This window comes from Crocuta crocuta, unplaced genomic scaffold, assembly GCF_008692635.1.
Source record: "Crocuta crocuta isolate KB4526 unplaced genomic scaffold, BGI_CrCroc_1.0 scaffold55, whole genome shotgun sequence".
NCBI lineage: Eukaryota > Metazoa > Chordata > Mammalia > Carnivora > Hyaenidae > Crocuta > Crocuta crocuta.
This window is the reverse complement of record NW_027530512.1, coordinates 5,555,061-5,570,295: the sequence shown is the minus strand read 5'-3', so window position 1 is coordinate 5,570,295 and position 15,235 is coordinate 5,555,061. Positions and strand designations below refer to the sequence as shown.

The 15,235-nt window shown below is 41.6% G+C and overlaps 1 protein-coding gene across 1 annotated transcript in view; it reads left to right on the top strand.

Moving 5' to 3' along the window:
• SYNE2 (spectrin repeat containing nuclear envelope protein 2) overlaps positions 1-15,235 on the top strand; it is a 336,140-nt gene that overhangs the window by 123,647 nt on the left and 197,258 nt on the right. The window contains exons 22-30 of the mRNA XM_077767198.1: positions 2,398-2,532; positions 4,137-4,295; positions 6,869-7,080; positions 7,227-7,317; positions 8,370-8,488; positions 8,710-8,836; positions 10,851-11,008; positions 11,878-12,025; positions 12,655-13,259. Coding sequence (XP_077623324.1) covers positions 2,398-2,532; positions 4,137-4,295; positions 6,869-7,080; positions 7,227-7,317; positions 8,370-8,488; positions 8,710-8,836; positions 10,851-11,008; positions 11,878-12,025; positions 12,655-13,259 — 1,754 coding nt within the window. The remainder of the gene's footprint in view (positions 1-2,397; positions 2,533-4,136; positions 4,296-6,868; positions 7,081-7,226; positions 7,318-8,369; positions 8,489-8,709; positions 8,837-10,850; positions 11,009-11,877; positions 12,026-12,654; positions 13,260-15,235) is intronic.

The window sequence follows — 15,235 nt, the reverse complement described above, 5'->3', positions numbered from 1 at the left end:
CTGATTCTATGATACTGAGCCTGAATTTAATTTGTCTTGCTTTTTAGAATTAGCAAAATGGGCATAATAATTCCAGCTGCCAAATTTGTTGTGAGACGTTAAATAAAAATAAGGCAAATGAAGGCACTTGGAATAGGTACAATTCTCTGAACATAAAGTAACACTTTTATTATTAAAATGCTTTGATGAAAATTACATGGGGTTTTATGGGTAAAGATCCAGTGATGTTGCTTTGTGTGGAGACAGTTTCAGGTTGCTTTTTCCTGGTTTGATAGGTGACTCAAGATGTGTGTAAGTCAGAGAGTCACCAGTAATTAACACGTTGGGAGGCGCTTGGGTGGGTTATGACGTAAAAGTATAAGGTCTTTAACATTGGACCCATTGGAGAGGTAGAGTGATGTGTGTCCTTTTGTTCGTTCATTATTTCACACACTTATTGGACATTTAACATGAGCTAGACATCTGGGGGGACCGCCCCACTCTTTAGAAGAAGGAGCCTCTTGGGGCACCTCTTAGTCGGCTAAGCGTCCGACTTTCGCTTAGGTCATGATCTCGCGGTTTGTGGGTTCGAGCCCCACGTCGGGCTCTGTGCTGACTGCCAGCTCAGAGCCTGGAGCCTGTTTCAGAGTCTGTATCTCCCTCTCTCTCTGACCCTCCCCTGCTCACGCTGTCTCTCTCTCCCCTAGAAATAAATAAAAATATTAAAAAAAAAAAAAAAAAGAAGAAGAAGAAGAAGGAGCCTCTTTATTCTCATCGTGGCCTCCTCCTTTCTGGGCCTCAATCCTCATTTGGCTTTCCGAATTGTGAACTGGACCAGGCCCTGTTATCAGCCATTTCAATACTGCTTTCCCATGATCCCAAAGCCCTCCCCTGCCTGATCTATTTCTGTTTGCATGTTGTCAGCCACCATCTTGACCAGTTCCCTCTGTCTTTTATTGCCACTTTTACTCCAAGGGTGCTGAGAGTGCTGAACCTTAAAGAGTCAGTGGTTCTTATGAATAGTCACCAGGCTGGATTTCAGGGTGCTGATATGGTCAGCTTAGGAAAGAGAGAAGGAAGAGAAAACAAACAAACAAACAAACAAACAAAAACAAAAACAAACCCAAAAAACCGGAAGCTCCAGGCCCCTTCTCTCCCACAGAGAGGGGTTAGAGGTGTCAGTCTGGCGCCATTTTCCTCCCCCTGACCATCTACCTTTTGGAATCTGAGGCCACGGATTCCCCCCCTTTTATCTCTGGCACTTAGTAAAGTAGATCCATTTTCACAGCAGAAGCAAGGTCCCTGGCCTGCCGCATCCTGTCCTGAGACCCCTGGGACTCCAGGGACACATGAGTTGTGGGGGTCTTCTGCCAGCATGGAGAGGTAGAGAGTCTTCCTAGGTACGAAATCCAGCAGTCCTCACGGAGGCCTTGGAGGAAGGCCCTGGGAATCAGCCTTCTGCCTTTTCTGCAGTAGGCCCATAAGAAATATGCCATGAGTGTGTGAACCAATTCCCACCATGCTTAATTACCTTATTCCCTAAAATTACTTTTGTCTTCTGTCTCCTCTGGGTTTCCTGCCTCTTTCACAAGCCCCAAACTATTCTGTGTTCTGTCATTTCCTAATTAACTAAACTAGGTTTCTGCCAGGTAATTGCCAGGTCTGGGAGAGCAGGTAAGCGTGAGATAAAGGAGCAGACGCGTCTCTCTCCGCTGCTGCTCCTTCCCTGGGGCAGGACTGACAGTGTGGTCGGCCTTGGGCAAAACTTTGAAGTTGATGATAAGATAATGTTGACTTGTTGCACCATAAAAATGCTTATGCACAATTTTAAATATTTTCCTATCAATCTACTATATATTGTGTCTTCTTGCTGCACCAGCCTCTAATACATGCTAGTATATTCTTCATATTGTATTGTTAATGAAGGATGGCCCTCTACTCACTAGTACTTAAGAACTTTAGAGGAAACAGTGTCAGTGGCTCATTCTCCTGCACAATAATCCTTTTAATTATTTATCAGAAGGGTAACAAAAGTCATTCTGAATAGCCTAAGCAAATCTTTATCTGGTTCTCAAATGTCTAACTACAGTCAATTAATAAATATTCTGCCATTCTTTTCAAAGTAATTCAAGAGATGCAAAAGGGATATCAATCTTACTTTACAAAAAGTCTCCCCTAAATCCAATAAGCCTTTTCCTAGTTCTGCTTGTGAAAGACCTACCAAAATTAGCTTTGAAGACTTGGCAGTAGAATGAGGCTTTCTTAAAAAAATATTTTATATTTTTAAGCAATCTCTATGCCCAGCATGGGTCCTGAACCCAGAACCCAGAGACCAAGAGCTGGACCTTCCTCTGACTGAGCCAGCCACGTGCCCCTAGAATGAGGTTTTCATGTTCTCATTTGCGTTCTCTTTTTTAGGAAGCACTAATAATTCTTAATTCTAAAAGTCTGGTCAAGTATTTGAAAGCTGTTGAGGAACTGAAAAATGATGTAACTGACGATGTAAAGCTGTCTTTGGAAGAAGAGACTAGAGGTGTCTGTGCCAAGTGGGAGGTAAGAGCCTGCACTTCTATCTGGAGCTCTGCCGATAGATCTGACCCCGGGCCTGTCTGTCGTCGGTCATTCCTGGCGGTCCCCCTGTGTACTTGGTATCCCAGTGGGGGCTGATCCTGTGAGGTTCCCAGGGCCCAGCTGGGTTCTGTGTTCAGCCAATGATGACGTGGTTTATAGATTAGAGGGTGATTGGAGGGGGCAAGGCGGGGGTCCAAAGCCCCTCTCTTGGACAGTGTCTTTGGGGGCTGTGGGTTCCGTGGTTCCAGACACTGATGGCCCTTCCGTCTGGACTTCACTGAAGCCTCCAGCCCGGTGGTGGTAGCAGCCTCCTGCCAACGTGCATCCCCGGCTTGCCTCGCTGTCCTCTGTCTGGCTTGTCTCCTCTTTCATCTCGTGTGTAACCAGTTCCCTCTGAGTTAAATGTTTAGTGTTTTCTGGGTCCCTGGTTGGATCTGGACTGAGACAACATATGGACACATATGCACATGGAGAGTTTCCTAGTGAAATAGCCATAGGCCTTGATGGCAGACGGACCTAGGTTCAGCAGCTATGACCTTGGGCAAGTTGTTTCACCTTCTAGGACCATAACTGATAAAATGGGGATCTTTCCAACTACTTGGCAGGATTATTGCAAGGATTTGTCTAAAGCCCCTACCACAGAGATTGTGTTCAATAAATGGTGATTTGTATTTAGTGTGTGTGTCTGGAAAGAGAGAATAAAGTGATATCATTGAATGTCTACTGTTAAAGTTCTGATTAAAACATTTTATTTAATTAAAAAAAATTTAATTTTAGAGAAAGGACGTGAGTGGGGGAGAGGGGTGGAGGAAGGGAGAGAGAATCTTAAGCTGGCTCTAGGCCCAGTGTGGAGGCTGACGGGCTCGATCCCATGACCCTGGGATCATGACCTGAGCTGAAATCAAGAGTTGGATGCTCAACCAACTGAGCCACCCAGGAGTCCCTTAAAAAACATATTTTTAAATAAATATTTATTTACAATAAATAAATTAAATAAAAATTTAAATAAATTTTTAAATTTTAGAACAAATTTATTTATTTATTTATTTATAATTTGAGACCAATTTTAGATTTACAGAATTATTACAAAGTAGTACAGAGAGTACCAGTATACCCCATGTCCCGTATTATTATCCCTTCAATGGACTGATAATGATATGTTATACCCTTAAGTTTATACTTATTCATATTTCCACCAATTTCTCCTACCGTCATTTTTTTCTATTTCGGAATCCCATTCAGGATACACATTTTAGTTCCATGTTATTTCTCCATAGGCTCAGTTGTGTTTCGTATATGTTTTCTCTCTTTCTTCAGCCTTGTCTTTCCATTCTCTTCATGGTATCTTTTATAGCTAATATTATGGTTTTAGTTGTTAGAAAGAAAAAGAAAATATGTTTCTGGGTCTGATGTATTTTAAAACATCCTCCCCAGTGACATAAGGATGAATTAGAATGTCATTTAAACTCTTGTTTTACCCTGTGTTACTACAGATATTTTTACTGGGTTTTTTGCTGAAAATCTTTTCAATGTATTCTTTTCCCATAGTTAATATGTGCCTTTGTGGGCTTTTTTTTTTCTGGCAGTCTCTTCACCATGAGATGTCTTTGTACAGTCAACAATTGAAAATAGACATTGAAAAAGGAAAACTCAGTGACAGTATTTCAAAACTTGAAAAACAAATAAATAAAGAAAAGAAACTAATTCGCAGAGGAAGGACCAAGGGTCTCATCAGGGAACATGAGGTAAACCACTGTTTCCATTTAAATGCTGTCATTATTTTGGAGTTTATCTTACATGGCTATGTAGGTCCTTAACCTCAGATTAAACCTGCTTTGAAAATTACTTCAGCCCTCTAGTCCGTTTCCCAGGGATTATCCCTTACACGATTTGAGTTCTAACTACAGCCTGTGTTTCTCGCTTTTGTGACATGAGAGAAATTCAGCATCAAGTTATTATTTCATGATTTCCCTTGCTAAGGCTCAGTGGCCCCTGTCCCTTGAGACTCTGGTTGCAATTGTGTCATCTGTTGCTTAAGTACCCACAGTTGATTTTGAGGGGACTCGGTGTCCTCAGAAGTGCTGCCTTTGGAAAAAGATAGCAAATCAGGATATAAGCATCTGGGGCAAATCTCATGCTGTCTCTGTGGCCCCCATCCTTTATGAGTACTTCTATGTATTTGAAAGAATTGACCCCTCTTCTTTCCTTTAAACTGTTTACTGCTGTGGCTCTCCCAGTATCAATCTCTCTTGCTTTCCCTTATTTTATTATATTTTGGGGGTTGGGGAGCTTCTTTTTAGTGTCATTCACATTTTCTCTCTCTTTTTTAAAGTAACCTCTATACCCAACGTGGGGCTCAAACTCATGACCCCGCGATCAACAGTCGTGCAATCTACCAACTGAGGCAGCCAGGCACCCCAGAAATTTCACTGTTTTCATTGTGTTACCTAAATGTTGTAGTTTTGCAAGTCTCCATTTGGGGCTGGTTTTATGCCTGCTCTAGGGGATTTTCCACCTCCTGCGATTTTAATGATAAAGCCCTCTCTGTAGTGAGAGTGCCTAAATCTTAATCTCCAGCTGAGCCCTCTCCTCTGAGGTCCAGGTTCTGTTTCTGAGTTGTAGATGTCACCAGTGCTCTTCAGACACCCCCAGTTCAGCATGTCCAAAACCAGCCAATAACATCTCCTTCTCAAACTTTGCTTCCTTTTGTATCCATTGGTCACGAAGGCACTGCAGGCGGAGAACTCCCCTCCTCCCCGTCCCCTTTCCTTCCTGCTCAGCGGCGGTGGTGATGGCGTCAGTTGCCACGCCTCATCGGTTACTCTCCAGAACACCTGCTTCTTTTGCTTCTTTTCCACAGGGCTGCCATTGCCCTTGACCTGGGGTATTTTCCCCCTGTGATGACGGCCACATCATCTTCCAGACCCATCAAAGGAGAGACCCCTTCGAACCACAAACCCTGTGTCCCTGCCTTACTGTTACTCCCAGAATATCTCTAAGCCCCTTAGAACACCAGGCAGGTCCTCCACAGTCTGGCTGCAGGACGTGCCTTCAGCCTCCTTTCTCCTGTGCGGTGCCCTCCAGCCACACCAGAGTGCTGTTCTTTCAGAACACCTGGAGCTTTCTTCCTCTTGGCTGTTCCCGTTGGTAGGCGTGACCTCTCTTGGCTCTGACTCGGAGCACTCAGACTCGTTCTTTCCGTGTCTCCCTCAGACGGTTCCTGCGTGTGAAGTAGGTTTTCTCTGACTCCTTAAGGCAGGCAGTGGCTCTGTCACAACACTTGTCACACTACGTGCACATTATTTGTGTGCACTGTAGGGGAGGAAAAAGTGGGGTTTTTTTTTTGACCCTTGAGGGTCCCTGAAAACGAAACTGACAAAGGCAGATGAACAGGAGAAAAGCATACATATTTTATTGAACTTTTATATGCGCATGGGGGCCTTCACAAGAGAATAAAGATGCAAAGAAAGTGACCAGAGAAGGAATTTTTTATACCTTGTAGACAAAGAAACCATGTATTTGTGAAGAATTGACAAGACAAAGATAAGGGTTAGTTTAACCAGGTTTGTTTGCAGATTCCTCTGGTACTGTTTCTGGGCTGATGAGAGTCTATCACTAATAAAAAGAGACTTTACTTCCAGCCTTTAGGCAGAAAGCATGGAGCTTTTTCTGTGATTACTGCTTCTTTTATTTTTTTTTTATTTTTTAACGTTTTTATTTATTATTGAGAGACAGAGACATAACATGAACATGGGAGGGGCAGAGAGAGGGAGACACAGAATCCGAAGCAGGCTCCAGGCTCTGAGCTGTCAGCACAGAGCCCGACGCAAGGCTCAAACTCACAAACCACGAGATCATGACCTGAGCCGAAGTCGGATGCTAAACTGACTGAGCCACCCAGGCACCCCTGTGATTACTGTTTCTTAATTGCCTTAAGCTCAAAATAATTTTCACATCAAACAGGCATATTTTTGGTGGCGTCTGGCCGGCGCCGTCGGTAGAGCATGGGACCCTTGATCTAGAGGTCGTGAGTTTGAGCCCCATGCTGGGCATAGAGGTTATTTAAAAAAAAAAAAAAGGCACATTTTGGGGTGACATATTCTGGTTTTATTCACTGCATTACTAGACTGGTGAACCCCTTTCAGGCTGACTTCCTCATCTTTGTTTCCCCAGTGCCCATTACCACACCAGGCACGTAGTGGATGGCCTATAAAAGATTATGTTGTTAAAGGCACGCACATCTGTTAGTTTCTAGTCCTTGTGGGCTAATCACGTAAACTCATTTGAAACACATTTCCTGCTTTGTTTCCTCAATCAGGCCTGCTTTTCTGAGGAAGGCGGTCTGTACCAGCTAGATCACCACATGGATGTCCTGCGGGAGCTGTGTGAAGAGCTGACTTCACAGAAGAGTCAACAAGAAGTGAGGAGAGCCCTCAAAGATTATGAACAAAAGATTGAAAGACTTCGGAAATGTGCCTCCGAGATTCATACGACGCTGCAGCCCATGGTGGGAGGTCTGTCGAAAAACAAGTGAGTGCTTCCTAAGAATAACTACACATCAGGGGAAAACAAGATAGAGCTCCTTGCAAAATCAAGTGTCAAGGAGTGTTATTTATTCTCTTTTAGGCTTCCTGCTTCCTCCTCTGTTTTAATGTGCAATTTTGATTCCTTCCCAGGGAGCCCATGAGCACATCTGAGAATGGAGGGAGAAGTGCCCACGGTGCGGTGGCGTCTGCAAACTCAGATCATCAGCCATCAGCTGAACAGGTGTTACATGCGGATAATATATTTTATTTTATTTAAAAAAATTTTTTTAAATAGTTTATTTGTTTTTGAGACAGAAAGAGACAGAGCATGAGCAGGGGAGGCGCAGAGAGAGAGGGAGACACAGAATCTGAAAGGGGATCCAGGCTCTGAGCTGTCAGCACAAAGCCCGATGAGGGGCTCGAACCCACGAGCGGTGAGATCATGACCTGAGCCGAAGTCGGACGCCTGAGCACCCAGGCGCCCCATGGATAATGTATTTTAGAAGTAAACCCAATGACAAAAGCCAAGTGTATATCAATCCACTTCCCGTTCATTGCTAGCTTTAGTTATCTAATTATTTTCATCAGCTGAGGAAATAATGCAAGGAAGACTCATTTTCAAAGAATTAACAATCCAACGAACCAAAGCTATAGTGAGCATACCTTCTTCCTCTGAGGACACAACAGTTCTTTCAGAAAGAGACCATTTGCAGCCATTATGAACACATGCTGTTTGTGCACGTTCCTATTCAGGGGTCCAAGAGGTTGAGTTTAATCTGTACAGAGGCCCCAGCTTCATGAACTAGTTCATTTATTATTTGTCTTTTTCTCAGTATAATGTCCTTTACTTCCCTTGGAAATTGACTTTTCTGAATTCTTGAATTTGAGGTAAGTGGGCATGGACCGTGTGTCATGGGCCAGATCGCCAGTCTGAAGCTGTGGGAAGGAACAAGGGGTATTTGATTTCAGAGGCCTGACCTCCATGCTAGACTTCCAAAGGCTTTTGACTAAGGCTATGCGGTCATAGGCAGAGACAGTTTTTAGGGGTTTAGGGGCTGGGAGAACACCTTTTCTGTGCTGATATACCAATTAGATGAGACTCCGTGTAATAAATCTCTTCTGTCCTAGGGGAAGGCCTTTCTCTGACCTGAGAAGCTTCAAATACATTTTATTAGCTCCTGGTTGAGGGCATAAAGAATTAGCGGTATACCTTTATGTTATAAAATGTTTATCTGTTCCAGGCAATTTAGTATATTGAAGATATTATGTTTGCTATTTTGCATATCTGCTTAGGCACTGGGATCAATTGAGAAGTTTAGCCTGGAATCCAAGTTAAAGCCTCAACAGGAAGAAGGTGTTACGGAGAAGTATGAGAAGGATCACAATGCATCTATTAGTAGTTTACAAGAGAGGTAACTCTTTTAAATAACTGGAAAATCCATCCCAAATCTTTCATTAATACAAACATGTTATACTTTACTACATGTTTAAATCATTAGTCATAATTTTTGCATCTAGTCCAGTAACTTAAGCAGAAATTCCCTGAGATTTTCTGATGTACAATCAACAGTAATTTAAAAAAATTGTCTTCTTATTAAAATTAAGTAGCATTGCATTTAATTTTTTTTTCCAGCTATGATATCCATAGAGAAAATCTTGAGCTGTGCCTGCAAAACAACAAATTCAGAATTATTTCTGATTTCTCCAGTGACGAAGTAAGGAGTAGTGCTTGTCTCCAGGCTAAGCTGACAGATCTACAGGTAATTACTAAAAATATTGCTAGAGAAGTTTTATCTCTTATTAGAAAATAATACCACCATTAGAATAGAATTCACTACTTTTGCTGAGGTCACATATGCTAGATGTTTCCAAAGAACTCTCTTTGTTGGATTTCATTTCCAATGTCATTCTATTCCAGAAAGTGATTGGCACTAACGTTCCAAACCCAGGGAAGACTTTGATCCAGGGTCCAATTTATTCCTCCTGCTCTAATTTGGTACTCAAGATACTGTGGCTTGCAGAGTTCTGGGTTGTGTATAGGATAGGAATAAGGGCTTCAAAAGGATTGATCAAAACACTGTGTTTGAAGGAAATTTCAACCAATAGCCAACTGTGTGGCTATAAAATTAACAATACATGAAAAACCAGTGGCTCTGAACATTTGATTCAGTCATCATCATCTTTTAAAAAAAAGTTTTTAGTGTTTATTTTTGAGAGAGAGAGAGTGAGAGAGAGAGACAAAGAGAGACAAAGAGCGACCAGGGGAGGGGCGGAGAGAGGAGGAGACACAGAGCCGGAAGCAGACTCCAGGCTCTGAGCTGTCAGCACAGAGCCTGACGCGGGGCTTGAACTCACACACTGTGAGATCATGAGCTGGGCCAAAGTCGGACACTTAACCGACTGAGCCACCCAGGCGCCCCCAGTCTTCATCATCTTGACCAAATTGTCACCTTGTCTGTCTGATGCTGGGCAATAACAAGGGGGTGGGCAGTGGAGGGATTTTTCACTCTGGTGGGTAATCTTGTGGAGAGCCATCAGAAGTATTGCATTTGGCTCAGGAGCTACAGAAAAACCTGTCTTGTGTTGGCCACACCAACTGTAGGCCCTACGAGTAAAGATCTTCCTTATTTTGAAGAGGATCGGTGTAGCGCAGAGCAGCACTGTCACGTGCGTTAGAATGAACCCTCACAGAACACCCATCAGGTGGAGAAAAGGACCATAGGAAAGCCTACAGCGCCTTCCCATATTTTATAGTTATCTTCCCTTTTTTATGCCAGCTCCTGAGTCACACTCTACCATCTGGCTTTTCCCTATTTTCCATCTGCGTAAGCAGAATTAATATGTTAAAATCTCTGTTGTTCAGGTGATGGATTTAGCACGTTTTCATCACAATTAAGAAACTGTCTTGAGACCTTACTCCAGTAACTGAATAATGAGTTGGTTATAAAAGCTATACTAATCCTTGGGGAGAGTGAACAAATTCTAATGATCAGCACTCAGTGAAATTGTGTGGTAGTGCCTTAAAGAAAAAAAAAAACTAACAGGATAAGGAGCTGGAATAGAATAGAATTTTTACGTGTTTAATTATAAATCATAATTTAATTTCAGTCACTTCTTATTTGATAGAAACAATTTTAGTTCACTCTAGTTTTCTTTTTAGTTTAGGGAGAAACAAAGATTTATTATTATTCTGGAGAAACTGGAATATCCATTCTTACATAACATGTATATTTCTTTTTTTTAAGTTTATTTATTTATTTTGAGAGAGAGAGCGAGCATGAGTGGGGGAGAGGCAGCGAGAGAGGGAGAGAGAGAATCCTGAGCAGGGACTTGATCCCATGAACCGTGAGATCATGACCTGAGACGAAATCAAGAGTCTGACGCTTAACCACCTGAGCCACCCGGGAGCCCCTACATATATCTTACCTTTCTGAATTGTATTCTCTGCATCGACTTATGGGAAGGAAGTTTGGGTTCCTTCATTGTTGACTCCTTTGACTTCACTGAATAGGTCTTCTGACTGAGGGCACAGTTAAGATCGCTGTTCCCTGAAGAATACTTTATTTGTAGATGGTTGGAAAATATTTTGATAATTTGTTTAAAGTTAAATTTGATTAATGAATTTTATTAATGAAATTAGATCTAAAAATAATTTTAATGTATTTTCATATGAAGCTTTGTGCTCATAGTTGGTGAATGCCTCATTTTGTTAGAACAGAATAATCGTGCCTGTTAACCCTCTAGTTGACGGATTACCTTATGTGTTTCAACTAGGTCTTAGAAAATGACACCGATGCTTGCTGGAAAGAGTTTGAAAACACTTCATTGAAGTTAGAAGAGCTTGAGAGTGACATAAAGAAGCCTTTTATAAGAGAGGCAAGAGAGAGATTAAAAGAAAAAGAAAGAGAGTTTCAGATGACTCTAAATACCAGGTATAATTCTGAGATCTATTAACCATGAATTTACTAAATTTACTAAATTTTAATGCTATTTTAAGCTAGGCTACTACTATACTAAGTATTTTATTTGGTTGGTATCATGATGGCCATTTTACTGATGAGGAAACTGATACTTAGGGAAGTTTCATAACCTAACCAATCCACCCCACTGGCCAGACACTTAGGTGGAATTAGACTCTGTTGAGTTTCAAAGGCCATGTTCTTCCCCCTCATCTGCCCTTGGGCATGAATTTGGCCATGTCACATAACTTGTCTGAGTCTTAATTTTCCCATTTCCAAAGTGAGAGTGCTGTTATTATCCCCTATAAATAGGATGTGTTTCCCCAGAATATATCCCCATTTTACCTAGGAGGAAACAGAGGCTCAGGGTCTATATGTTATTTGTCCAAGGTCACACATTTCATTTATCATTAGAAGAGGCCATTTTTTTGAATTCTATTATATTTTCACTAATAAAATAATTAGTATTTAGAATGACATTTCTTTGTTATCAAAGGCAAAGTTAAATTACATTCAGCATTTTGTACTTCAAAAGGTAAGGAAAGGCTCAGTATGTTTTACAACAATTTTCCCTTCAGTGTGGTTTCTGTTAAGCTATTAAGAATATGTGGATATAGCAAACAACTCATTCTTTGGCATTTTGGATTGCTGGATTTATTTCTGTGTGTTCTTTGTTGTTTTTTGCTGGGTTTGGGTTTTAATTTGATAATCTGTACATATCATTGTATATATTCTTACTGGATAATTATTTTTGTTTGTAGTTAAACGATGGCATTAGTATGTTGTATAGATTATCTTTATGGTACCCTTTCCCATGATGTCTGGATTTATTTTTCACCCAGAATGGAGTCTTTGGAGACTGCGCTGAAGATTGTGTTACCTGTGGAGAAGGAATCACTTCTTCTCTGTGGCTCAGACCTGCTCCTCCATGAAATGGCCATTCAAGAATTTCATCTCATTGATGCTGACGGCATTTATCAAAACCTGAGGGTAAATACAAGTTTTCCCAGTGCACTCATAGAATAAATCAATTCTTTAGAGGTTGTTAATTATACATCAATAGTATATAGTTAGATGATAAGCAACGGCAGAAAGTCTTCAGTAATTTAGACTTATTTATGTGTCAACTCTTTACTTCCTCGCAAATTTGAAAGTAAGTACTGTGGAGTAAATAATTAGGTATTTTCTTTGAATTCAAAATGAAGGTCTGCTTATGAACATCTTCTTCAATGACTGAAATCCTAAGTATTATACTAGACTCATATTCTATAGTTTACTTTTTCTAGTTCTCATTTGAAATAAAAAATATTTAAGTTTTATGTTTCCGATTATAAACAGATGTCTCCACAGTTTAATCTCTATTTTCACTGGAGCCGTAGATTTATATACTTGTTTTCTTTTGGAGACTGAAACATCAGGAAGGTTAGCAGATAATGAAACAGGTGGGCCCTCTGATCATTTGTGATTAAAATGTTTCCTTCTGTGGACCCTGTCCGACTTGGCAGACCTCAGGAGCAGCTTTCCAGATGCAATCTAGTCATTGTGAGTTTAGGTGCATTTCTGATGGGCAGCCTTTCTTATTTTTCTGCCTCAGACTTTTCAGCATTTCTTTATTTTAGAATATCCAAGATTCCATCATAAAACAGATTGAAGTATGTAATAATTTGGACCAGTGGGGTGACTTTGCATTAAAGGAATTACACCCAGTTGATCTCCATGCAACACAGAATATCATACTGAAACACAGAACACAACTTGAAGAAACGAACCACGAGGTGCAGAATTGTAAAGATGCCCTCAAAGCCCTGGAGGACTTTCTAGCTTCTCTGAGAACAGCTAGACTCTCTTCTGAGCTTGTTACAGACCGTTCAGCCCCAGATACACCGGTGGCATCAGAAAACACTTTGACAGTAGAAAATAAAGAAGAAGAAACCAATCTGATGAAGGACAAGGCCAGACATTTGGATAAACGTCTGAAGATGCTTGGTATAAGCTTTAAAGATGCTGAACGGGGTGACGACACCTGTGAAAAACTTCTTGATGCTTTGCCCGAAACGTTATTTGAGACGCGTGGCTATGGTGTGCCGGAGGAGTTCCCTGAAAACAGATTACTAGAGACTTGTATTTTCAAAAATAATGAACTCCTGAAAAATATTCAAGATGTGTACAATCAGATCAGTAAAATCAGTCTTAAGGATCCCACTGCTCCAGCTGTGAAACAACGGTAAGGCTCGTGTCCGTCAATGCAGGGTAATACTTCTCCGTATTTTCAGTATGTATTAGGTGAAGGGAATTCTTTCTGTGTCTTTCTACTTCTGTTCCATCCTGCTCTATTCTATTCCCTGTAGACTTTTCGAACAAGCTTCCCTTTTGCTGATAGTGTGCCTTTACAAAATGTTATATAATTTTTTCCTCTTTAAAGTGTACATTTCATGGACAAAGGAATAATGAAATAAGATGTATGTAAAGTACTTGAGTTCCTTCGAAGTCCCTTTAGTGCTCTGATCTGTATTACGGGGTTCTCGTGATGAGGGAAGACCTAAATAACTCCACACATTGGATACTAAAGAAAGAAAGAAGTGGTAGAAGATACGCATGCTACACCCTGTCCCTACTTGTTCCTGAATCATTTGGTCTCCTGCTCTCCTCCCAGCAGGCTCGGGAGGGGGACAGAGTGGGACGGCATGGGACTGGGTACAAGAGGTCAGCCAAGGTTGGCTTTGATTCTGGAGACTGAGCAGAATTGCGGTAAACTGAGGCAGGCAACCTTTGTATGAGTGCTGTTATTTTAATTCTCGTGTTCAGAGCCGGCCTCCGGTTCCCGCAAGTGACAATGTTAGCAAGTTACCTTTGTGGCGCTCCCCTCCCCTTTCTAAATCTTTCCCACAGCCTGTCTCCTGTCCCCACCAAGTCCCTCAGGCTCGGTGTTCTCTTGAGACTCTTCAGCTGACCAAGCTCTTCCCTCTGAATATGCCCTGTGCTCACAGCCTCGATGAGACTTTTATTCCTACAGTACCCGGTTCGTAGTGAGGTGTTGAACTCATTCCTAATTTGTTATTTATTGTATATTCATAAATGATAAGTAATAAATTGCATGTTAATTTATGCATGGAAACTGTACATCGATAACAAATAAATTGCTTTAATTTTTAATGTAGCTATCTATGCAACAAATACGTGTTGTGTGCCAGGTGCTACTTTAGGAACTGGGGAGAGAGCAGTTAACGCAAAAGACAAAAACTCTCGTCCCTGATAGAGTCTCATCTGGTGAGAGGAGTAAGATAGTCACTGTGTTTGACAGTGATAAAAGCTATGAAGAAGAATCAAACAAGGACGGAGGAGGAGGAGGAGGAAGGGATTGTAATTCAAAAAGGGTCATCAAGAATACTTTTACTGAGAAAGTACCTTTTGAGTCAGATGGGATGAGAGAGCTGGCCCAGTGACTCCTGGGAGGAAGAACCTTCCAGACTGAGGGAGCAGTACATGTGAGAATGAGCCTGGCATGTTTGAGGAAAGGCAAGGAGGTGGGAAGGTCAACAGGGAGGGGAAGAAGTATGAAAAGGGATCTGAGAGGGAACGGGTGGGATGGGGCTTAGCTCAGGTAACCTGTGCGCCATGAGATAGCTTTGGCTTTTTTTTGAAGTAACACAGGAAGTCATCGGAGGGGTCCGAGCAGATGGAAATGATTTAGTTTTCACTGTAACTGGCTCTCTCTGGCCAATGTGTTGAGAATAGTATAGGAGTCGAGGGAAGATCAGGAAGTCTAAGTTCATCTATGGTAGTAATCCAGGTGAGGGATGATGATGGCATGGACCAGTGGTGAGGTGGCAAAAAGGGCTAAGAGTCTGGATAAATTCTTAAGATAGAGTCCACAGTTATATAGGGTAAATGTACACATTGTACATAGGTTGTAAAAGAAAGATTGGAGTCGAGAATCATTCCAAGTTCTGACTTGAGCAACTAGAAGAATGGAGTTACCATTAACTGAGATGAGAAAGAATGACGTTTATCAGGTAGTGATCAAGTGTGCCCAGTTTTAAATTTTTTTTAATGTTTTACTTATTTTTGAGAGAGAGATAGAGAGACAGCATGAGCAGGGGCGGGTCAGAGAGAGAGGGAGACACAGAATCCAAAGACAGGCTCCAGGCTCTGAGCTGTCAGCACAGAGCCCGACGCGGGGCTCAAACCCACGAACCGTAA